Source organism: Lemur catta, chromosome 2 (assembly GCF_020740605.2).
Source record: "Lemur catta isolate mLemCat1 chromosome 2, mLemCat1.pri, whole genome shotgun sequence".
NCBI lineage: Eukaryota > Metazoa > Chordata > Mammalia > Primates > Lemuridae > Lemur > Lemur catta.
Window position 1 is genome coordinate 8000063 of NC_059129.1, and position 25401 is coordinate 8025463.

The following is a 25401-nucleotide window of genomic DNA, read 5'->3' on the forward strand; positions in this document are numbered from 1 at the left end:
CTGTTTCCCTCCATTTTTAAGAGTGAAATGTGGTCCTTCACCACCCCCCTTGCCACCCCCTTAGGGAGCTAAAAACCCTTCTCGCCTGGACAATCTCTTCCAAGTGACAGATTTGGAAACCTCCCCGCCATCTGCTCCTGATTCTGCCGGGGCCGCTGGGCTGAGCGAGGCACCGAGGCGCGGCCCCTCCTGCCCTCCTCCCGCCCCACCGCCCGGCAGGCTGGCTGTGCAGAGGCCGCGCTTGGCAGAGGACTCGGGGTCAGCCCCAAGGGAGCAGCGCACGTTTACCTGTAAGTTGGGAGGAAACGCTGGTCCGTGGGGATGTCTGAGCTGGAAGGAAAACACGAAGTAGGAGCCGGATCCGCTCAGCTGGGCTGAAACCTGTTGGGAGGGGAGTCGGAGAGGAGGGGTCGGGGGGCTGAGCGGGGAGATACAGAGGCCAGGAGGTGGCTGGTGGGCACCAGGGAGGGACCAGTCACCCCAGAGTGTGCTCGAAACTCAGGCCCGACAGCAGATGCCAGAAACCTCTACTTTCCCCCAGCCCCAAATCTTACTCAGGCTGCGCTAGTGGGAAGGAAGCTTGGGAAGGGAGGCCCCGGACAGGGGGCTGGGAAGACCATTCTGGGACCCCCACTTCCCTGCTGTAGCGTCTGCTCACGCCTCCCACACCCTCGCTGCCTGTCTGACCCTGACTGTGAACCAGGCGCTGGGCTACCAGCTTTACAACCAGCATCCTGTTTGACCCTCGATAGTGCTCTGCTGGGTTGGGATTATTTGACATTACCCCCATTTCCCAGCTGGCAAAACTGAGGCTCAAGGGGGTTAAGTAATTCACCCAATGCCACACAGCTAGTTAACAGTGGAGCTGGAAATTATATCATAAAGCTTATATAAACTAAAAGCCCACTAGACTGAAAGCCCCTTGGAGACGGGGACAGAAACAGAGTCACCTGTGCAACCCCAGTACCCAGCCCAGAGCCTGGCACACAGCAGAGACACGATGCATATGGTGAAGGAGTGAATGAGCAAATACACCTACAGCGGCTGCTATGTATTCCCCAATCCACACGTCCTTTCCCCCCCTGGACGCACAGCTAAAACCGCGTGTGCCAGCTCCCTTGCAGCTAGGCTGGTCGTGAGATGAGACTGTGGACAGGAGGGACTTGTGCCACTCAGGGGCCCACAAAAAGCTCTTGCATAATTCACCACCCTCTCTCTCTGCCCACATCCACCAGCAGGGCCAGCTGGGGAAGGCTGGATCCCGGGTGACTGTGTGGAGCAGAGCCACACTGAACGGGGACGTGAACTTCCACTGACCTTTCATGGTAAAGCAAACACTTGTTTATGGCAACAGCGTGTCCTGACTAATCACACACATGCTGCAAGACAAGAGCTGTGCTGTTGGCTTTCCGGGGCCACCTCAGCCATCCCACACAGGACACCTTCACTCTGATACTAAAACCCTCCCTCCCTCAGCAAGGAACAGAATTCAGCCTCCTGACCTGGGATGAGACGCTGTGGTTGACGGCAGCTTGTGCGTCCATGCTGAAGTTGAACGCTCCTTGGGGACTCCATTTAAAGATGATGCCCCCCTCCAAGCTCAGGGCCTGGGGGAACCCCAGCTGGGAAGAAACAGAGGCAGCACCGTTTACTCCTGCCAACAGCCAAGCTCTGCCTGGAGGACACAGACCAGTGTTTGCCCAGCCCCGTGACAGTACCTGGTAGGAATGGGCCACGCCCAGGGCCAGGCTGTGCCAGATGTCTCCGCGCTGCAATCTGTCACGGTGCAAGCCCTTTAAGTGCAGCACGACTTTCCGGTTCACTTTCAGAGTGGCCTCGACTTCCCTGTTCCTAGCCTGGGTGTGTGAGAACCCAGAGACACACACAAGTCACTTTCCATCTCTGTGTGGCTGCAGAAGCCACCCTTGAAACCCAGCAGTCATGAGAAAAGGGTCCCAAGATTGATGGGTTAAAGACAGTCTATATTCTTCTACTTACAGGGCAAAGGGTGGGGACAGGTGCACATGCGACCTTTCAAACAGGGATGGTAAGCCCCAGTGTGTACAGGTAGGGTTAGCAGGGTGGGCCTGGGGTGGGGGGACAAGGATGAGTGCCAGGGTCTTGACCAAAGGGGGTGTCCTGGCAGTAGTCTATTTTGTTCCCAACCCTCAGCATGAGTCTTGCCACATAGTAGGTGCTCAATAAATATTTGGAAGAATGCAAAGCCACAAGTCATAGCCTGAAGCCCCAAGGTCAAAGCTACACTAGAGTGAAAGAATGTTTAATTCATAGTATAGCAGGTGGACTAATACTCCTCCCATAATCATGTCCATGTCCTAACCTCTGAAACCTGAATGTGACCTTATGTGGCAAAACAGACTTTGCAGATATGATTGGGTTGAGGATTTTTTCTTTTTTTTGAGACAGAGTCTCACTCTGCCACCCAGGCTGTAGTGCCATGACACAATCATAGCTCGCTATAGCCTCAGACTCTTGGGCTCAAGGGATCCTCCTGCCTCAGCCTTCCAAGTAGCTGGGACTACAGGTGCACACCAACACACCCAGATAATTTTTCTGTTTTTTGTAGAGATAGGGTCTCACTTTATTGCTCAGGCTGGTCTTGAACTCTTGGCCTCAAGCAATCCTCAGGCCTCAGCCTCACAAAGTGCTGGGATTACAGGTGTGAGCCACCACACCCAGCCATGGGTTGAGGATCTTGACATGGGGACATGGTCCTAGATTATTCAGGCAATGGCAATGTCATCATCACACAGGTGCTTATGAGAGGAGGCAGGAGGGTCAGGGTGCAAGAGAGATGGAAAGATGCTACTCTGCTGGCTTTGAAGACGGAGGAAGGGGCTGTGAGCCAAGGAATGCGGGTGGCATCTAGAAGCTGGAAAAGGCAGGAAAAGGAATCTCCCCCGGAGCTTCTAAAAGGACTATAACCCTGTTAACACCTTGCTTTTAGCCAACTGAGACCCATTTTGGACTTCTGATCTTTGGAACTATAAAACGAATTCGTTTTAAGCCACTAAGTTTGTAGTAACTTGTTACAGCAGCAATAGGAAACTAATACGCATACTCGATTATTCACTGAACAAACATTTAGCTTCTGCCACATGCCAAGCACACAGCAGCATGTTGCCACCTCTGCCTCTCTGTGTCGACAGAGAAGTTAAAAATGCCATGCCAGAGAACTTGATCATTGTTGTGCATCTTTAGAGAAACGCACGACTTTGTTTTAGAACAAAGATGGAGGAAGAAAAATAAGAGTCCGAGAAGGGAGAAAAGTGTGTGGCATTAAGCAGATGTGGTTTTAGAAAGAGCCAAATTAAGTTACAGGATCGCCATGTACTCATTTCTAGCCTGCTGTCGTCAGCTGGGATTTGAGGCCCAGTGTGATCAGATCTGATTTCCGCTGTTGGCAAATTAATTATTTTAAAAATGTAAACACTAAGCAGACCAAACACACACATCTGCAGGCTGGATTTGGCCCCTGGAGCCGATCGGCAATCTCCGGTTCACAGAACAGCAAACACCACTGGGAGACGTTGGCGCAGGTGTTGGAGGCTGTCGTCCACCCCTCCCCCTCAGAAGCTCCAAGAACTTCACTATCTAATCTCCGGGGAGCCGTGTGTGCTTTTTTTTTTTTTTTTTTTTAAGGATTTTTTTGTTTTTTATTTCTTACTACTTGTTTTGGAGACAGGGTCTCACTCCATAGCCCATGTTAGAATGCAGTGGCGTCAGCATAGCTCACGTAACTCAAACTCCTGGGCTCAAGTGATCCTCCTGCCTCAGCCTCCCGAGTAGCTGGGACTACAGGCACATGCTGCCACGCCTGGCTAATTTTTCTTTTGTAGAGGCAGGGTCTTGCTATACTGCCCAGGCTGGTCTCAAACTCCTGGGCTCAAGCAATCCTTCTGCTTTGGCCTCCCAAAGTGCTGGGATTATAGTGGTGAGCCACCGCGCCAGCCACAGGCTCATTTAACCCAGTGAGGCAAGGCCCCAGCAGAATGGGCCTGGGTGCTCAACTGCTGGGCCGGCTCCATGCTCTTTCCCACAGGCTGTTGCCTGCCTTGCAAGAGAGAGATCACTACTGTCTTCCTTGGGGGCCTAGCACACAGTAGATGCTCAGTAAATGCTTGCTGAAGAGTGCAGTCATCTCCCAGAGCATCTACTCCTCCCAGAGGTGTGAGGAAGGAGACCTGGATGAGGGTCTAGCGGGCATGTCTTAAGCACTTGAGAGAGATTATAATATTACATTTCAGTCCTCACAGCCACTGCCTAAGAGATGAGTGTTGCTGTCCCCATTTTATGGACAAGCAAACTGTGTTCTGGAGACGTGAAATACCTTGCCAAGGACACACAGGCAAAACCAAATCTCACCCCTAGAAAGCTAAATGCCAGGATCTTCGAAAGTTAGGGGGTCTGCAAACTGCAGCCCCCGGGCTCCACCCGGCCTGTGTTTATCAACAAGGTCGTGTGGGAACACAGTCGTGCCCGATCTCTCACGTACTCTCTGTGCTGCTTTTGCTCAACAGCAGAGTTGAGTCACGGTGACATGGACCGTAGGACCACAGAGCCCAAAACAGGTTCTACCTGGTTCTTTACAGAAGAAGTCTGCCGACCTCTGCTCTGGGCTCTGGTACACAACGGCTTCGAATATTAACCGCACCGAGGCGGCCACTCTGCATCAAGTGCTGACTGTGCCCCAGGCCCTGTGGCCGTCACCACGGTACGTAAAGCAGACACGACACCGATCACGCATTGTCCAGACTTGCAAGGAGACAGTGACCGACTGAACAATCGCACAGAAATAGAATCAGCTTTGTGACGGGTGCTGCTAGGGCGTAGGGTGCTGGTGGGGAGTGACGGGGTGTGTGGGAGGTGATCGGGCTCCCGATTCTTAGAACACCCAAGGGTCTGAGGCAGCTCCCCTGAGGACCCTCAGTTCCAGGCCTGTCTCCCTCCTTCCTAACAGGCTCAGCTGCCGCCCCCCCGGCTGATGGTCACCTTGCCCCTGAATCAGCCCGGGTTCCCTGGGCTGGGACACGTGAGCAGATGGCACGCTGCTGCGCCTGGCTGAGCATCTGCCCACCTGGGGACAGCTCGGGTCCACCCTGGAGCTCTCCTGCTCGGGGGAGGCTTCTGGTGACAAGTGTTGGCCTCAGAATTAGCCTTCCAGAGCCAGGCGTGGCAGAAGGGGCCATGGGAGTCTCATCCTGGTTTCCCTCCAGCAGAGAAAGAAAAAATTCAGAAGTAAAAAAAGCAGAGCTAGGAAGATACAGGATGGAGGCAAAGGGTACGAGGCTTCCTGCCTAGATATGAGGAAGGTGGCTGCTGTCGCCACTAACAACACAGGCTAATGGAAACAGTAGCAAGGCCACTAGTTACTCAGTAAGGAGCCTTAGTATGTATCAGGCAGTGTTCGAATCATCTGAACCATGTCATCTAATCCTCCAACACCCTGTGAGCTGGGGCTGTCATTATCCCCACTTGACAAAGAAGGAAAGTGACACTCAGAGAGCACTTGAGTCAGGTCCCAGCAGCCACACAGCTACTTGGTGGCAGAGCTGAGACTTGAACCTGGGCAGCTCTGCAGCTCCCAAACCCACAGTTAAAAAAATGTTCGCCAATTTCCATGGTGTAAATATTCCCACCCATTTCAAGCTCCCAATGCATCATCCCTGAAGACAGACTTGGGAAGAAATGAGCAGTAGCACATTATATTTCCATAATGCGGTTACAATAGACATAACGAACCTCAAGATCATAGTAAAGTGTGCTGAAATAACTAGGTGGTAATGGTTTTGAGTACTTATTACCTTTGTTTCTAACATAATCCACTTTATTTTTGTAAACTTATTCATTGGTTGCTACATATTAGATGTAGATATTTTCAAGGCACCTGTGATAATTTGCTAGTTTCATATAATTCAATCAGGGTAGCTGGGGTACCCACTACCTTAAATATTTAGCTTTTCTTTATGCTAGGAGCAAATTATTATTCTCCTCTAGCTGTCTCAAAACATTCAGTTGATTCATGTTAACTATAATCACCCTACGATCTATGGAACACCAGGTCTAATTTCTGCTAAGTGTGTATTTGTACCCATTAATCCACCAAGTTGACACGTCTTGATGTGTGATAATGGCAACGTTTTAGCCACCAGCCTGCAGGGTTCCTGGAAATCTGCCCATCAGTTCTCGCGAGCCAGCATGAGCCAGCTCTGGCTGACCACTACGTGGTCTCTAAACCCCCAGGCTGCACACAGTCAGCCCTTAATAAATTCCTGAGACCTGGGCTCCCTATTCTTACAACACCAAGAGTGGGGACGAGCTGTGCCCTCTCCCAGGCGTCCTCGAGGAGTCGGCTGCCGGCTCACCCTGCGTCTGCCCCCACCCGCCCCTCCCGATGCACACTCGTCCCCTCCCTCGCTCCCTGGGACGTTCCCACCCGCTCCCCCCCACGTCGAAACTCTGGGGCCCTGTGCAGAAGGCCACGCCGGGCATTTGCTCTCTTTTGAGCATTGAGTCCTGGTTTTGTTTCCGGACTGAAAAACAAACCTTGTCTCCTGCCGACCGTCGGTGGGGAGGGGCAAAGGCATTTCAAGCTGAAGCCCACGAGGTCCATCCCCCTGGCAACCGGGCAGCCCCCAGGGGGCCCAGGAGCTGGTGTGCACTGATGTGTCCCGTGGAAAGCCATTTTCAGGAACAGAGTCCTGAGCAATTCACCCCTCGAGCCCGGAGGACCTCCCTGGTGGGTATAATTTGCTTTTAAGTGCCATAAATAAAGGGCAGCCGCTCAGTGCCCTCTGGGGCCGGCACAGCCAGTATCCGGGAGGGGAGACACAGTACGCCTTGCCCTGAGCCACCTCCGCCAGGGGAAGCGTCTGGTCAGCGGGTCAGGGAGCGCTCTGGGGCCCCGACAAGAGGAAGCAGGCCTGTCTTCCCCCCAGTTCACGGGGCTTGGCAGTGCAGTGGTTAGAGCACGGGCCATAGAGCAGCAGTTCTCAACCGGGGACAACTGTGTTCCCCAGGGACATCTGGCTGTCACAACTGTGGATGGGGGTGATGCTGGCATCTAAGTGCGTAGAGGCCAGCGATGCTGCTAAACATCCCACAAGGCACAGGACAGCTCCCCTCCCTGCAATGAAGAATGATCTGGCCCGAGGTGTCAGCAGTACCCAGGGAGAGAAACCCTGCTGTGGGCTGGGCTGCCGGGTTAACACTCCAGCTGTCACTTACCAGCTGGGTGGCCTTGAGCACATTTCCTAAACTCTGCAAGTCTCAGTTTCCTCTTCTGTAAAATGGGCCCGATGATAAGAATTTTACTAATAGGATTAAATTAGAGAACAAAAGCGAGGCCCTTAGCTTATTGGGGATGAGAAAAATTCTTCCTCTCTGCTTATATCCAACCTAGATGGAGGCACTGGCTTGGCACACATCTTCTAGACTTCATCCTTGTTTTTGCAACCAGGCACAATTGTGCTATGCACAACCTGCCCAACTGCACGCAGCAGCCCTGATACCAAACATCTGGGAGGCTGGGCCATAAAGAACATGAGCAGGGAGAGGAGAATGTCCCAGGGACTCAGTCCCAGGGAAGACTCTGGCCTGGGGCTGGAGAAGCCACTTACCTCAGAGCTTGTGGTCTGAGCCAGACACAGCCTCCTCACTAATGTCACCGCTGTGGCCACCGTGGCCTGGGATGGCATCTCCTCCCACTCATACAGCAGGCTGCTTGGGGTCACATCTCCGTTGTCGCCACCATCCGGATCTGAGGTGGGAAGGGCGGCATGGGATGACCACATGGGCAGATGCCAGACGGAGCCAGAAGGTCCCCTGCAGCCACCCCCCATTCCCTGCCAATGCTTCCTTCCACGTGTTTCGGGCAACAGGTGAGAGTGGCATATACAACGGAAACCATGGTGGCATCGCTGCCAGCAGCCAAAGGTGGGAAACACCCATGTACCCATCAATGGGGGGTGGCCAAACCCACGTGGCCCACGCACACCACACGGAGCCCCTTCAACAGACACGGGGCAGCTGGACACGCCCGGCCACGGAAAACTCTCCAAGCTGTTGAGTGGCCAAAGCAAGATGCATAACGTGGCATAAAAATAGAAACAGACCACACAGACACAGGGGCTCGCATGTCTGTGACAGTACGGGATGCATCCGGAATGCACTACGCAGCAGGCATGGGTCGGCCTCTGGGGAAGGGGTCTGGGAGATGAGAGGGGGCTCACTTTTAACTGGGTCCTTTTGCACCACGTCACATGTCAGCTTGTCAAAAAAATGATCTCAATCTCTCTCATGCATTCAGCCCTGCAGCCACTTCCTAATAAATGTGGCAATTGCAGAGACTGCCCTCTGCACTGCTCTGCTCACAGCCACGATGTCAGCCTTTCCCGAACCCTGCTCTGCTGCCCACACCGGCCAAAGACCTTCCTCGAATCCCCAGTCCACACCTCCCTTAGCGGCAGTGCACTGTTTCTTCTAGATCTAGATGCCATCCACCACGGTCTGGCGGTCTAGGTAGAGAGAGAGAGAGAGAGAGAGAGAGAGAGAGAGAGAGAGAGAGAGAGAGAGAGAGAGAGAGAGAGGAGAGAGAGAGGGAGAGAGAGAGAGAGAGAGAGAGAGAGAGAGAGTGTGTGTGTGTGTGTGTGTGTGTGTGTGTGTGTGTCTCCTCATCACCCACCGGTTCCTTAGACCTTTCCTTCACCCCAGCAGGTGCCTGGAACACACGGGGCTCTCTCCTGCCCCAGGGCCTTTGCACTTCCTGTTCCTCCCTGGATGCCCTTTGCCTACATCTTCCCACGGCCGACCCCTTCTCCTCCGTCAGCAAGAATGCTGCTTCCTCAGAGAAGCCCGTGACCCTCCCCATCTATGTCGCCGGCCAGCACACAGCTGTTCATTTCATCCCTGCCACATGTCAGCGTCTCAGACCACCTTGCCTGTGTTTGGCCCTGTCGGAGGTTTCTCTCTCCCAGGAAAACATCAGCCTCAGGGATCAGGCTGGCCCCTCTGCGGAGCCCAGGCAGCGTCCGGCACAAAGCAGGTGCTCAGACGTCTGTGGTCAGCATGGACAGACACACACTCCTGAAGCCCCCACCGAGGATCTTCAGACCTTCGGAGAATCCGCCCCCAACAGGCAGGAACCAGCCCGTTCCACCCCCACAGACGGCCACCAGGGACGGGGGCAGGACCAAGCCAGAGCCGTCTGCGCCGGGCGCTGGACCTACAGGAGGGACCAGGGGTTGCTTCTCAGTGTGTCTCTGGGAAACTCGGACGCTATAAACAAGGGGGCCGGGGGACGAGAACCAGCATTTACAGAGGCCGCTCGCCGGGTCCTCAGCCAAACGCATTAACCACCTCCCCTCACCCTCTGTAGGGTTCGTGTACCCAGATATTTACAACTAAGGAAACTGAGGCACAGAGACAAGCCAGGGGCCAAGTCACACAACACAGAGTCAGAATGTGAATCCAGTTCTGACTCCAAGAGCCTCTTGAGAATGACAGAGAAAACATTAAAGCCCTCATCAACACAACGGAATGTTACTCGGCAATAAAAATGAAATTCTGCTTCCTGCTACCCCCGTGGGGGAACCTTGACAACACTGCGCTGGGGGAAGGAGCCAGACACTAAGGCCACCCTCTGCGACCTCGTTTGTGTGAAACGTCCAGAACAGGCAAATCCACAGAGGCGGAAAGCAGACGAGAGGTTGCCAGGGCCTGAGGGGTGGGAGGATGGGGGTGACAGCTAACGGGTGATGGAGATGTTCTAAAGCCAACCATGGTGACAGTTGTATCCTCTGTGACTATCCTAGAAGCCGTCGGATTGTAAGCAGTGAGCTGTGTGGCGTTAATTCTCTCTCAACGAAGCTGTTAAATAAAAAGGAAAAAAATAAAAAAGACAAAAATCTCATCCAACTCACGGGACACCACCAGGTCCGGACAAGCCTGTCGTTTCCCGGCTCTGCCAGTTCTGGCAGCTGAGGGTGGGGGGATCTCAGGCCGGGACCCCAGAAGTCGTTCATGGAGCCAGGGAATTTGGGGAAGCCCCAAGGCTCCCTATACTGGGTTCCCCTCAGGCCATGAAAGGCAGACAGTACTAGCCGGGGCTGTCGGGGAAGACTGCACTGCAGGGGTTCAAGTCCCAGCCCTGCCTCTCCCTCGCTGTGTGACCTTAGACAAGTCATTTGACCTCTCTGAACCAGTTTCCTTATCTGAACAATGTAACTAGTAACGGTACCTTCCCAATGGGGTTCTGATGAGAATTAAATGAAATAACATACACAAAGTGCCCTGCACAGTTACCGGCCCGCAGTAAATCCTTCCGAAGTGCCAGCAGTAAGAATACCCATCGTGGTCTCATAGTTCAGGAAATCAGCTGGTTTCTAAACAGGAAAGAGACATGTCTTTTCCCCAGACGCGGGCCTTGCCTGCTGCTTTCCACGCAAAACCGCGGGGGAGCCGAGCTCCGGGGAACGCCGCGTGGTAGTGGGATCTTTCTCAGGTCTCAGGAAATCGAGTCAGTTTGCCCCCAAAAGAGCCAGACTGAGGGGTCGCTGGATTTAACGTGAATTCCTCCACAAAAGCCGGGAACCAGAGGATTCCATCTCCACTGAGGACATCCCAGGGAGAAAGGACAAGACCAAGCTAGAGCCCTCTGAGCCTGCAGAAAGAGCCTAGAGAAGCTTCTAGAAGAGGCTCCCCCTCCTGACAATGGCCATTTCCAGAAATGGCTGGGGTGACCAGGCAGGGACAGCGCGATGGAGTCTAAGTCTAGGTGCGCTTGGGCCCCTCCGGCCAGAGGAGGCTGGGAGGTCCCTGAGGGTCCCCACACCCTCCTTCAGGCTACGGCCAGGGTGGCGGCCACCCGGGGGAGGTTGGAGTCACCTGTGCGGGCTGGATCCCGGGGCGTCTCGTGCAGCAGGGCGAGCGAGGCAAAGGCCCACATCTGCGCAGCACGGGCCTGCTTGCCCCGGCCGGGAAGTGCTGCAGGCAGGTCAGCCAGGAGGCCAGGCTGGGCTGCGGGGCCAAGTTGGGGGGCTCAGGCCAGGACCTGGCTGTGACAGGACCCAGCTGAGGCCCCCCTGAAACCCGAGGTGGCTAGAACCGAGAAGAGGGGGCCCCACGAGAGCATCAGGCCCCCTCCCCACTCTCAGTGAGGGCTCAGCCTAGCTTCACCCAGCCCCGCTGTCGCCTGCCCAGGCCCAGGCGGGTGGGAGGTGAGGAAGGTTAGGGGCAGCAAAGGGTAACCCCAAGGAGAGGAACAGCCAACCTCAGCTGGAAAAGACCAGAGTCGGCACCGCCTGCAGGGCCTGCCTCGGCCACCCAGAGGCCAAGCCTTTGATGACAATGTCAGGACTAACCACCATCTCTTACCCTTCTACAGACATTACACTTGCGTTTTCAGGGAGCTGGTGTGGTGGGGAGGCGGGAAGGAGAGGGGAGAAGGGAGCAGGAGAAGAGGATGAGCTTTGGAGGGAGGAGGAAAGGAGAAAGAGCTTTAGAGGAGAGGAGGGGGAAGAGGAAAAGAGGATGGGGAGCTTTAGAGGGAAGAGAGAAATCTTTAGAGGGAAGGAAGAGTTTGGGAGGGAGGAGGGGGAGGGCCCAGCACTCACCGCCACCCCGGGCAGGGCCTGGGAGTGCAGTGAGGAGCGCGCCTGGCGCAGGGAGCACCGTGCCAGGTCCTTGGTCTTGTGCAGCCACTCCCTGCGGAGCTGGTACATGGTGGGACACTGGCCCAGGACGTTCACCTAGGCAGGCAGGTAGGGGACAGGTCAGCCCCCTGCCCATCCCCACCCCTCGCTGCCCTCTCAGCTCCAGGCCTCACCTCATCGAGGGTCTCAGGGTCATGGACACCAGGGTGGCCCTGCAGGAGGCTCAGCACAGCACACTTCACGTTCAGCACCCAGCGCGGCTCGGCACGGTGGGGACACAGGCGGGCCATGTGCCCAGCACTCAGGACAAAGCCAAGCGGGTTGTGGCCCAGGGTGGCGCTGCAGAGCGGAGGGCAGGGGTCAGGTCACCTGTTCACTGCCAGAGGCCACAGCATCCCTGCCTCCTGCTGCTCAGCCCCCGGGTACCCCACATCCCTGCAAACAGCCTTGCCCCTCTCCTCAGCTGGGGTCTGGGGCAGCCAACTCTGCTCAAAGCTGCCCCCAGCCTCGTCACCACTGGGACAGAAGGTGCACGCGTGTGCACCACGCGCAAAAGACTAAAAGGCTGCGCTTCCCACAGCCGCCTGATCCCAGAGCTTCCCACTCGATCCCAGTGCGAGCTGAAGGTGTTCTGGACACGCCACCCCAAAACGTGCTGTATGTCGACTGTTCTGAACTGAAGCCACCTGAGAAACAGCAAATGCAGGGACAGGCTTTCTGTGACCTCCCTCGTCTGCCTACAGACAGCTCCTCCAAGAATAACTCAGCTGTCGTCAACCCCGTACTGGGAGTTCCAGCACCCTGGGAAGAGTAACTCCAGTCACAGGGGAGGACACTGGAAGGTGTCCACACCCAAACTTGGTCCCAAACTAGCCTATCTCCCATCTGCTCCTCTAAGGGCCCACTCATCTTCCTAAAACATTTCTCGTTCTCCAGCTTGCCCACATCCCTCCCCCCCTTGCCCCATGAAGACAGTGTATAAGCTCCCAGATCTCCCTGCATTGGGGGTCTTCACCCATTCGCTCCTGTGCTGCCCCCATGTGGGTGACAAGTCTGCACACCTTCCCTCCCGGTGTCAGCTTATTTCTAGTCCCAGCCACCGAACCAGAAAGGTGGAGAAAGTCTTTCTGTCCCCTACAGATCCCACCAGGAGGTACTTACCATCCCCCCACCCACATTCCCAATGAGGAAACTGAGGCTCAGGGCAGTCCAGTGACTTGCTAAGGGCCACAGCTTGCATTGGAACCCAGCCAGGCTGGCTCCAGCGACACGGGCCTCAGAACCCTGACCTCGGAGTGAGTTGAGACTCTGTTGTTGTTGCGACAAGGAAACAAGGTCCCGAGATGGGGAGCTCGGGGTGAGGATGGCAGCAAGCTGAGGCAGAGGCCGGGATCCGAAGTCAGCCCGGCACTCCCCTCCGCCACCCCGCACCTGGCGGAGAAGTGCAGCGCCCAGGGTCTGCCGGGTGGGCGGTGTGGGGTGAGGAGACTGTCCCACACAGGGACGGAGGCAAAAGACAGATGCTCCAAGACGAAGGGGAAACTGCCAAGTCCCCAGACCCCACCAGCTAGTGAGACAGAACAATGGGGAACATTGTCGCCACATCTACCCCCCTGGGGGGTCATTGTCCCCTCCCTCTCCAACGCCAACAGAAGTCGGGGGATCTTCCGAAGGAGGTCCCCTGGGTCTCAGGCCTTGATGGGGGGAAATGCTAACACCCCGCCTGTCCCAGAATAGCAAGTGTCAGTCTGTCCTCCAGGAACTGACAGCCCCTGCCCTGGTGACTTAGCATTTCTGATGGAGCTGGGGGACAATAGTCCCCTTGGAGGAGACCCTCCCTGCGCCTTTCAGCCGGTCTGTCTGCCCCTCAGCAGCATCCCGCATCCCGTTATCCCTGGACAAAGGCTTTATTTTTTAACAAATAAATTTGCAATAAAAAAGGAAGAGGAATCTTCGCAGAAGGAGATGGCTTCAGCTTTGAGGCTCCCAGGCCGCCGTCAGGGAGGCGTGGGAAAGAAGCCGGAGGGAGAATTCCAGGCCTGGCTGGGTCACAAAAGGGGACTTAGCTTGGGGTGGGAGAGGACGGGATCTCCTCCCTCTCGGCAGTGTGGGGGAGGGGAGAAGCCCGGCCTCAGTGGGCCCCGCAGCCCGATCAGCCAAAGTCTTCTAGATGCACTCAAGGCTGACGTCCAAGGGGTGATTGGCAGACAGGACATCTGGACATGCCGGGAGTGACAGGCAGGGGAACGTGGGTGAGCTCCTCCCCACCAGGTGAGAGGAGGGCACCTCAGGCTGTCTGGAGTCACCCAAGACTCCTACATCGTGACAGCCCCAAATGGTCCCTGTCAGTGGTACGGGCTGGGTGCCTGACGGCAGCGCATAAAGATGGAGCCTTCTTTGAACTTCAGTCCAAGAAGGCGTCTCCGCGCTGCAGACGGGCCACCCTAACTGGGGTCTCCCAACCTAACCTGGCGCACCCAGAGCCTGGTGGCCATCGGAGGAGGGTACAGGGCTTACACCTTGCCCTGCCCGGAGGGAGGCCCAGCCCCAAGGCCACGCGTCTTACCTCAAACTCTCAGACTCCTTCAGCACCTCCACCTGGGACCCCAGGATGGATGTCACCTGGAAGTCTTGGAGCTGAAACAGAAATCACTGAGCTGGTGATGTCTCCTGAGACGCCCCAGGACCTCACCAGCACCCCACGCACCAAGCAGTTCTAGGGCCCGTGTTGGGGACAAGGCAGAGAGACCCTTGCCATGGGCGGGTCTAGTTCCTGGGCGGTGGATGTCGAATGTCACCAGGGTAATTGAGACACCCAGGTACCTACCTCTCCCCGCCAAATGTTTGGAAAGTTCTCATTCTGCCCAAAAAGGTTCTGGAAGTTTGGTTGAGGGATCCATATGACTACACAGTACCAACAGAAATATGTTTAATTGGAAAGCAAAGAAAAAAAGGCTTTGCCCATGATGAATAAAAGACTTGGATGTCCCACTATCACCACAGTTGTGTGCATGTCTAGTGCAAAAGATGGACTTTCTAAAACTGGAAAATAGTAGCCAGGCGCGGTGGCTCACACCTGTAATCCTAGCACTCTAGGAGGCCGAGGCGGGAGGATCGTTTGAGCTCAGGAGTTCAAGACCAGCCTGAGCAAGAGTGAAACCTCGTCTCTACTAAAAAAATAGAAAGAAATTAGCTAGACAACTAAAAATATATAGAAAAAATTAGCCGGGCATGGTGGCGCATGCCTGTAGTCCCAGCTACTCGGGAGGCTGAGGCAAGAGGATCACTTAAGCCCAGGAGTTTGAGGTTGCTGTGAGCTAGGCTGACGCCACGGCACTCTAGCCCGGGCAACAGAGTGAGACTCTGTCTCAAAAAAAAAATAAAAAACAGAAAATAGTATTCCTAAAACCTGCCTTTCTGACATAACTGATTATCCTTTTTTAAATTTAATAGTCTTCATTTTTATTGCAGTTTTAGATTCACAGCAAAATTGAGCAGAAGATGCAGAGATTCCCACATTCCGCCTGCCCCCACATACATACACACACACACACACCCTAGCATCATCTGCACCAGAGCGGTGCGTCTGTTACGATCCATAGACCAAGCCTGACACGCCCTGATCACCCCAAGTCCGTAGTTTACATTAGGGTTCACCATTGGTGCTGCACGTTCTCTGGGTGCAAATGTACAGTGACATGTCTCTACCACTACAGCACCATAGAGTGGTGGCATTGCCCTGTGATTTCACTTTTTCAAGTGACTCATCCTCATTTGTCTTACCTAAAACCAAATTCCTCTACCTCCTCCAAACCAGCTCCCCTCCTCCCGTCACCCAGGCGTAAAATCTTGGGGTGAAACACAGCTCCATTTGGCATTAAGATGTTTCTCTCAGCAGCGTCCCTGGTACCACCTGTTGTCTGACCACTTCCTTAAAAGCCATGGTTATAACTGTACCCCATATGTTCAAAATGCTAAAGACAGATATGGAAGATTTTTTTTTTAAATCCCCCACTAAACTGTAACACTTTAAAGTGGTTAAAGAGGGTAAATTTTGTATCTTGTGTTTCTTACCACAATTAAAAACAAAAAATAGATTTTCAAGAAAGGAATGAAGCTCTGATACATGCCAGCACATGGATGAACTTTGAAAACACCATGCTAAGTGAAAGAAGTCAGACATAGAAGGTCACATACTGCATGATGCCACTTATATGAGATACTAAAACAGGCAAATTCATAGGGACAGAAAGCAGAATAGAGGCACCAGGGGCTGCCAGGGCGGTGGGAGTGGGAAATTACTGTTTAATGGGGACAGAGCTTCTGTTTAGGATGATGAAAAAGTTCTGGAGACGGATGGTGGTGGTGGTGGTTGTACAACAATGTGAATGTACTCAATGCCACTGAATTGTACACACACAATGGTTGCAATGGTAAATGTTATGTATATTTTGCCACAGTGAAAAATAAATAAAAAGCCAGACACAAAGGAGAACATCCTGTGTAATTCCGTTAAAGAGAAGTTCAAAAACGTAAAACCAACCCATGGCGATAGACATTGAGAAGGTGGTTACCCTCCGGAGAAGCGGCCAGGAGGAAATATGAGGGAGATTCCGGGGGTGAAATTTTGTTTCTTGCTCTGGTGATTGCCATACAGGGCTTTTCTGCATGTGAAAATTCATACTTTTGTGTATTTTTTATTTCTACACTTTTTACACCAAAAATATATTTAGCTGATCAGCCTCCCAAGGTGCCATAAAATTTCCATTTTCACCCCCAATCTTTGAAATGAGCCAGTTCTTTATATCCTTGCCAACTTTTGATGTTACCAATTTTTCTTAAATGCTAAAAACAAAGCACATGAATGAATACAACTGTAGCAGTACACAATTTGCTCTGTGAAAACTGGCCCTGCATAAAATAACCACCACCGGGTGTTTTGATGGATGTGAAATGATGGCAAAGACTCTAATAAAGTGGCAGCTCTGACATTTTGGACAGTTTAAGAATTCAGGCTGGGCACGGTGGCTCACGCCTGTAATCCTAGCCCTCTGGGAGGCTGAGGCGGGTGGATCGCTCGAGGTCAGGAGTTCGAGACCAGCCTGAGCGAGACCCCGTCTCTACTAAAAATGGAAAGAAATTATCTGGCCAACTAAAAATATATATAGAAAAAATTAGCCGGGCATGGTGGCACATGCCTGTAGTCCCAGCTACTCGGGAGGCTGAGGCAGTAGGATCGCTTAAGCCCAGGAGTTTGAGGTTGCTGTGAGCTAGGCTGACGCCACGGCACTCACTCTAGCCCGGGAAACAAAGTGAGACTCTGTCTCAAAAAAAAAAAAAAGAATTCAGAGGCAGTTGAGTGCCACCTCATGAAAGACCCCATACTGTGATCTATGTGAAAACACAACAAAACAGTTTTGAGAAACTCTCATAAGCAAGTGCTCCAGCCAGTTCAAAAATGCTTTACATGTACTAGATAAGATTTCAGTGGAAACTAAAAGCCATTTTATGTGGGGTGGGAGGATTTGTCCAGGAAACACACCAGAGTTATCAGAGACAGGACAGAGGAGGATGAGGGGGCATTTCCACTTGCAAGAACATTGGTAGAGCTTTAGGCAAATCTTGACGAAAAGAAACCTGCAACCATCAAGTGAGCCTGGCTCACAATTGTGCCTTAGCCCAGGACGAATACCACTGCACCTTACCCAAGCCTGTGGACCCAGGCACTACAAGGCCAGTGTCCAGTAGGAAGGAGGCCAGGGCAGGCCTGGTGGCTCCATCCAGGCATTTTGTTTCTACCCAGTCTGTTCCTTTGTCTAAAGGCCTTGACTTTGGTTGACTGTGCTCACCCTACAGACCTACAGACTTGATCCCCATCCCTCCCTAGGACATAGTGTGTCCCCATCCTGTGGCTCTTCTCTCTCCAAGGAACCCCTCCATCCATCACCCTGCTACCCCTCCACCGGGCCCACTGCAGCACCTCCTACAACCAAAATGGCGCCACTTTCCCTCATCCCTCTCTGGAGTTCCCACTTGCTAACCATGAGATTCCTCAGAAAGCTCCTTTCTGTCCATTAGACAGACTGGAAATGTGCAGGGGCTGTGGCTTCCCCTGGCCCTCCCCAGTGTCAATGTGATCTCCCAGTTGCCCAAAGACACTCACCCATAAGACCATCTGGCATGGGCCAACCACATCAAGGACAGCCAAGCCTTGGAGGCCGAGGCCACTGCCCTCCACCAGGGCCCCCTGCAGGCTGGTGCTGGTGTTGGTGGCAAAGTGGTAGGTCTATCTGGTGCCCACAGGGAGCTGGGGCCCAGCAGATCCTGGAGGGCAGAGGGAGGGAACAATGTCACCTTGACAGTCTGTCACCCCCTGGGACCCCACCATCACCTGGACTGTTGAGGCCTCTTTGTTCCCACCCCACCCCCTTCATCTGGAGCTGCCTGCCCCCATGAGGGTAAGGAAGAAAAGAAAGGTAATAACAGTAAGTGCTCAATAAACGCTAGCCGGTGTTGTCGCGGGCTACGCCCTCTTCCGAGAGCTTTGTACACATCGGGGCTTCTCAGCCTGGGCACTGTTAATATTTGGGGCCAGATAATTCTGTTGTGGGTTTTTTCCTGGGTGTTGTCAGGAGGTTTAGCAGCATCCCTGGCCTCTACCCACTAGATGCCAGTGACACAGCCCAGCTGTGACAACCAAAAATGTCTCCAGACATAGCAAAATGTCCCCTAGGGGTGGGGGACAATCACCCAGACTGAGAACCATTGCTCTACATTTCCGTGAACTCATTTAAACCTCTTAACCGACTTTGGGGTGAAACACTGTTTATTTTCTCCATTTTACAGAGGAGGAAACTGAGGCTCAGAGAGGTTAACTAACTTACCCAAGGTCACACAGCTGGGATTCCAACCTTGGCGGTGTGATCACTGCCAACTGCTTTGATGGACATCCCATGGGGGCAGGGAGCTGGCACCCTGACCTTTCTAGCAGATATAGCTGCGCAGCTCACCAGCTTCGGGGAGGGTAGCTGCTCTGGGGAAGAGCTGATTTAGGGAACAGAGACGTCTGTAGCTCTCGAACCGCCTCCTCATGCCAGGGGGTCAGTTGTGAAACCGCATAATGATGCCTCCCCCTCCCCGGGCTCGTGATTGAATTAACATGTTTGTCAATTTCCTTGAGACAGGACACTTCATATTCCCAACATGCTCTCAATTTCCAAAGAATTTGCCTCCAACATTCTCTCATCTACTCCACCCCAAGATGCAAATGGCATCACCTGGCAAAGTCACTTGTTCCATCCAAGGCCCCAGGCCTTGGGAGCGGGGATGGCTTGAGGCATTTCACTCTGGCTTGCCTTTGCTTCTCTAACTGCAGAACTGGCCTTGCTCCTCCCAACTGGTCTCTTTGGGAACCCGGCCAAGGCCCCCTGGGGCTGTCCCTATCACACCTCTCACAGTGTCACACCCTCAAACCACCCCCTCTCAGCCATCCTGGCTCAGGCTCCTGGTCACCAGAGGCGTGACAAGGTGTCCTGAGAGACTACACTCACCTGCGCACGCAGTCATGCAGGAGGCCGCCTGCCCCGCCGGCACATCTGCAGTTCCTGAAATCGCAAACCAGGTGGCAGCAGGGCAAGGCCAGAAGAGGCATGGGACAGCCCCACGCTATGGGCCACCGACCTGCTCATGGAAGAGGACATTTAAGGCTCCAGGGGGCTGAGGGCACAAGAAGAGATAATGCCCCCTTCTCCATTCTCCCGTGGGGCTGGAAGTGACCTCTCTCCGCTTTGCCCAACCTGCTCCTCCCCGTCTCGGGTACTGGCACCTCCACCCCCCACCGCTCAAGCTGGACACCGGGCAGTCACCTGTGCTCCACACTCCCTCGTCACCTCCCCAGGCCAGCATGTCAGCAGCTTCTGCCGACTCCGTGGGCAGACGCAGGTCTCCATCCTCCTCCCTCCCCGTCTCCATCCCACGGCTGTCCCTCCAGACATCCCACATCTTCCCGTGTCTGGATGGCCGCGGTAGCCTCCTATTTTCCGTGTCCACCCAGCAGCCAGGTCAGCTTTTAAAAGCATAAATGAGATCACATCACTCCCCTGCTAAACTGCGCCTGCGTTCCCTGCCCCCCACCCCCCAATCCCCACCACACACACCCCACACACACACACTCACACACTCACAATAAAATCCTAACCAGAGGAGCTGCCCTCTGCCTGCCCCTCTGGCCACATCCCGGCGCTCTCTCGCCCTGCAGCCATGCTGGCGGCTCCTCTCGAGCTCAAGGCCTTTGCACACACTACTGCCCCTGCCTGAGCACTGTCCCTCCTGCCCTCCGCGTCCCAGGGCCCTTCAGGTCTCAGCACAAACATCCCTCCACAGGAAGGCCCGCCCTGACCACCCTGTGCAGAGTCGGTCCCCCAACCGTCCTTCTCTACCTTAACACCTTATTCTCTTCGGAACCCTTGCAAAATCTGTAAACGATCTAATTACTTTGGTTCTCTTATTTAACATCGTATCCCCGGCTCCCGGGAAAGTAGCTGGTGTGCGGCGGAGACTGGAAAGATTGAATGGACGGAGACAATCAACGTTCCTACAGCACTAACTGTGGGCCAGGCACTCTCCCAAGCAACTTATGTATTGAATTCATTCCATCCCCAACAATCCCACGAAATAAGTACTATTATTATTCGCATTTTACAGATAAAGACTGTGTCCTGAAGAGACTCGCCCAGGGGCACACAGCCAGTTAGTAGTACAGCCTGGATTCGAACCCAGGCACCCTGACACCAGAGTCCACAGCTGTACCCACCACCACACTATCACAAACGAACAAGAGACTGAGCGAGTGAATGAATGAATGAACAAAGGGAGAACCAAGGAAGGCAGGACCAAGAGGCTGCAGCGCTGAACGGTGGCAGCTGGCACCGCTTCCTGGTAGGTCTCATGACACTTTCCTTTCTCCCAACATCTAAGCAGTAGAGGACAGCCAGGGCATGAACACGCCGGGCCAGGAGGCCCCCTACCGAAGGCCACTGAGGACAGTCTGCCAGGGCCTTCCCAGAGCCGCCTCCTGGGAAGAGTCCGCATCCCACCCTCCTTCCTGCCACCCGAGCCCTCACCTGACACCTCCCCGGCTCTTAGCCAGCCTCGCTTGTCCTTCCTGCCAGGCACTTGTCTGGATCTTTCTGGCACCATCCATGCCCTCCTGTACCTTAACCAGGCATTTTCACATGATGGCTTTTCAATGATACCATTTCCACCCTCAAACCACCCCCCCCCACTGCACCAGGCCTCACACATGCCGACCGGTTTGATCCCTTGAAAAGCAAATCATTTCCCCTAAAGCAGGAGGGGAGAGTGCATTTTATACCATTTTGTTTAGACCCTTGGAAACAATAGATCATGGTAGAGTATTTGGCAGAGTTTTCTTGCCCCTGAATATTTTGGCTTATCTAACAAAACCCTCTCTGCACTAAAGTAGAATATCAATGGATAAAACCACATTTCAGAGACGTTTGACCCAACTGATTTCCCTCCCACTCTCTGACAACTTGGACCCCGGGCACCCAACTAAGCATATTTACTCACAATCATCAAACTCTCAACTGTGCACAAACTCAGCACCCTGCTGGTTTGCTCGACCCACAATCTGTACACATTTCTTCACCACCCAGCTGTGCTGCAGACAGCCACGCTCCCAACTTGATCTCCAGTGACCTCAGAAGTGAGGTGTGTTCCAAGAGCATCCTGCTTGAATCAAGTCTGTGCCCCCTTCCCACTTCTCAAGCACTCAAAAAACACCTTCAAATTTTTTAAAAACATTTGGAGAAACCAAGTTCATTCAATGATAGATTCATCATAGATTAGCCAAGGAGGGGAAACACGACACATTGGGAGGTAATGAATCTTTCAACCAGACCCTACACACTTCTACAGAGAGATCAGAGACAGACTGCAAACAATGTCATCTCTGCAGCCAGCAGATGAAATCGATTCGCACTTCAGCTTTCTCGGATGTCAGAGCGGACCCCTGTTCATTCATTTCTCCAGCCACCGTGACTTACCGAGTGCCCACGGTGGAGCAGCGCATGAGAGAGCCCACGATCTCACCTCGCTGTCTAGTATTTGGCTATTTTTAAGCATCCGAAATGTTGCTGTTACACAGAGACTTTTCATTTTATTTAATTTCAATTAATTTAAAGGAAAAACTGATAATTCACTTCTGGGAAAACTTTCACGTATATTTGAAACAACTTACTGCAGTCTCGGAATCTACTTTCTCAACTCGAAATTTTGAGAAATCTAAAAACAGACCAAGAATTTGCAATGAAATTTTAGCGTCCAAATTGAAATATCCTCTAGGTATAAGACACACATTGGATTTTGAAGAATGGGAAATATATTTCATTAATGCTTTCTTATATATTTTCTAATGATATTTTAGATATATAGGGGTTAAGTAAAATATGTTACTAAAATAAATTTTACCTGCTTTTGTTTACACTTTTTAAACATGACTACTAGGAAAATTAAAATTACATTTGGTTCACACAATTTTGGTGGATAGCACTGCCCGAGACCCTCCTGCGATAAACAGACAAGCACAAAGTTTCATTTCGGAGCATCGCCCTGCATCGGGGAGCGGCTTCGTGCTTTTCCATACCCACCTCCTAATGCCGGGGACCAGCTAAAGCCCCGCAGGGGCTCCTCGCTCAGGATTTGAGACCTGGGCTCTGCATCTCCCCAAACCCCACCTTGTCTCAGTCTCCAGAGGATGTTGGTGGAGGACGAGAGTGAGAGATAAGGATCCACCTGTCCCCAGGAAAAGCAAAGCACAAGTGGCAGCTGAGAGGCAGGTAAACAGCATCTGTCCGCCACAGTGCTGCCCCGGGTGGCTCTCACTGCCCCCCTATTCACCCCAGACAGAACTGAGAAGGCAGCAGCTTTACTCACTCTCCGAAGTCACTGCAGCCAGCGCCCAGAGCAGGACCAGGGAGCTGGCATCACCACCCGGCCACCCCGAGGGAGCCCCATGCCACCAGCCCCATGCTCCAGAGCGGCTCAGCGTGGCCCCGAAAGAAACCTCCTTTCCAAAGAGGAGGACTCAGCTTCGGCCCACTGTCCCAGCCCCGGGGGGTAGGCGGGGAGGACGGGGCTTCCAGGGCAGAGACCCAGCCAATCAGAAGCCCCCGGTAAAGTTATCAGCACCCCACCAGGAAGAGGGAGGGGGATTCTGACCAATGAGGGGGAAAGGCCCTTTTCGGCCTCAGGGGGGGGGGGAGGGGGGAACAGCAGCTGCCTCTTCCAGCCCTGTAAACGGAGATCTCAGGGCAGAAAGCAACACGGTCTGGCTTGATTTTTTTAATTGCAGTATAATATATATAACATAAAATCGACCATTTTAACACTTTTGCAGTGGGCAGTTCAGTGGCATTGTGGCATTCACAACCTGTACAACGGTCGCCGCTCTGTAGTTCTCTGGTTTGACGTTGCAGGGAGGGCAACTTGGAGGCTGACTCGGCGGGGCCTTTGGAAGCGGCTTAGCACAGTGGAGACCCCCGGAGAGGGCGAGGAAAGTGATTTGAGAGGCCGGGGGTCTGTCACACCTGCTCTGTGTCTCTTCCCCGTGTGTCTCCTCCCCGTCCCATCTCCACCTGCCTCACCTCAAACTCCCCTCCACCTCCACCTGCACCTGCACCTTTCGGGTTTTAAGCGCCAGGTAGCCAAGCTCCTGGAGCGTGACCTCTGCGAGCCATTCGCAGGCTTTGGGGACGAGCCCTCCCTCATCTGCACCTACTTCCCACAATAAACACGCTTTTTATAAACCACTTTATTGAGATACAGTATATAGCAGACGATGCTCCCCCTTAAAGTGTACGATAGTTTCCGGTATTTCCGGGGAGTTGTGCCATCACCACCACAGCCAATCTCAGAACCTTCTCACTGCCACAGAAGGAAACCCCAAACCCAGCAAGCCGTCGCTGCTCACTGCCCTCGTCCCCAGCCCGGGCCACCACGGATCCGCTTTCTGAATTTATGAATCTGCCTATTCCGGACACTGCCTATAGACGGAGCCATTCAGCAAGAGCCCTCTTGCGTCTGCCCCTTCTACTCCGCGTGACGTTCTCGAGGGTCACCCGCGTGGTGGCATCAGTCAGTACCTCATTCCTTCTTACGGCTCAATGACATTGCTCCCAATGGACGGAGCGCATTTTGTGTATCCATTTCTCTGTTGACGGACAGTTAAATGGACTTTGAATAGAACTTTCGCAGCGCCACATTAAGACACGGTTGACGGGTTGACACATCGTGTTTTACGGAAACAATCATTTATGCTTTCAGGCTTGGCCCATATTTTGAAACCAATAATTCCACCTCCCCTCCCCCCAGCTCAAACATTTTCACGGCAGGACTCGGCAGCCCCGATGCACAGGGCTCGAGACCGAAAAGGACCTTCTGCTTACACTGCCAGGGGTCGGGGGGGGGGGGGAGTCCTGAGGTGGCCACTAAATGCTAAGGAAAAACCGCATCCCAGAGGGCTGGCCTGCAGGGGCTCCTATCTCAGCGAGGAAGCGAGATGCCCACGCAGACGACGCAAGGCACAGAGGAGAGCCCTCTTTCAGCGAGGGGAACAGTTATTGTGCCACAGAATCACTGGTGGCAGCTTATGAAGGAGCAATTTCCTTGGGACCTCAAAGAATAGATAATAATGGTAATAATAATAATAATGGAAACTGTAGCAAACTGTATCAGGCTTTGGGCAAATCCCTCCTAGGCCTCCTTGTATATTATTCAATCAATTCCGGGGCGGAGGGCGGGCGGGGGGACTCTGCAAGGTGGAACTAGCTTCATCCCATGGTACAGACAAGGAAGTCAAGACACAGAGAAGTTAAGTCACTTGCCCAGAGTCACACAGCCCATGAGGATTTTAACCCAATCAGGCTCCAGAGTCCTGTTATTTAGGTCACTAAATATGAAATGTCCGATTTAGAATCAAAAGTGTAGTCTATTATCTCTCAAACAAGAAGCAGTACAATTAATCAAAGGATGCACCTAAACTGTCCACACAGTTTTGCCCTCTTAACGGTAGCTTGTTTGTGCCAGCAGTGAAGAAGCCTGGAGAGCCAGCGGTGAAGAAATTGTGAAAGGTGTTTTCTGCAGCTTGTTGAGAATGGAATATTTTTCCTTGCAAGAAGTGATCCAAAGCCTGGAAAAAGTGGTAGTCAGTTGGGGCAAGGTCTGGTGAATATGGTGGATGACAGAGAGTTTCCAAGTCCAGTATCTGTAGTTTGAGCAGCATTGTTTGTGGGACATGTGGTCAAGTGTTGTCTTGCAAGAGGATTGGCCTGTGTCTATTGACCAATCTCTGCTGCTTAATCACAAAGCATCATCACCATTTCATCCAGTTGGTTGCCACAGGCATCTGTCATAATCGATTGACCAGGTTTCATGAAGCTGTAGTGGATATTACCAGTGCTAGACCACAAACACACACCATTAGCTTTTTATGATGAATATTTGGTTTTGGACTGTGTTTCAGCATTTCATCTTTAACCAACCACTGTGCTGAACACTTGTGATTGTCAAAAAGAATCCATTTTTCGTCATATGTAACAATAGGGTGTAGAAATGGTTTGCCTTTATGTCGTGACAGCAAAGAAAGGCAAGCTTCGAGATGATTCCTCTTCTGACACTCGTTTAATTCGTGCAGAACCATCTGTCTAGC

The 25401-nt window shown here is 53.1% G+C and overlaps 1 protein-coding gene across 1 annotated transcript in view; it reads right to left on the reverse strand.

Annotated features, from left to right (window-relative positions):
* Positions 1-25401, reverse strand: part of LOC123631984 — a 56114-nt gene that overhangs the window by 22257 nt on the left and 8456 nt on the right. The window contains 11 exon segments of the mRNA XM_045542121.1: positions 289-381; positions 1503-1622; positions 1719-1856; positions 7641-7780; positions 10906-10986; positions 10989-11037; positions 11634-11768; positions 11846-12011; positions 14239-14309; positions 17836-17996; positions 19223-19276. Of these exon segments, the coding sequence (XP_045398077.1) occupies positions 289-381; positions 1503-1622; positions 1719-1856; positions 7641-7780; positions 10906-10986; positions 10989-11037; positions 11634-11768; positions 11846-12011; positions 14239-14309; positions 17836-17996; positions 19223-19276 (1208 nt within the window).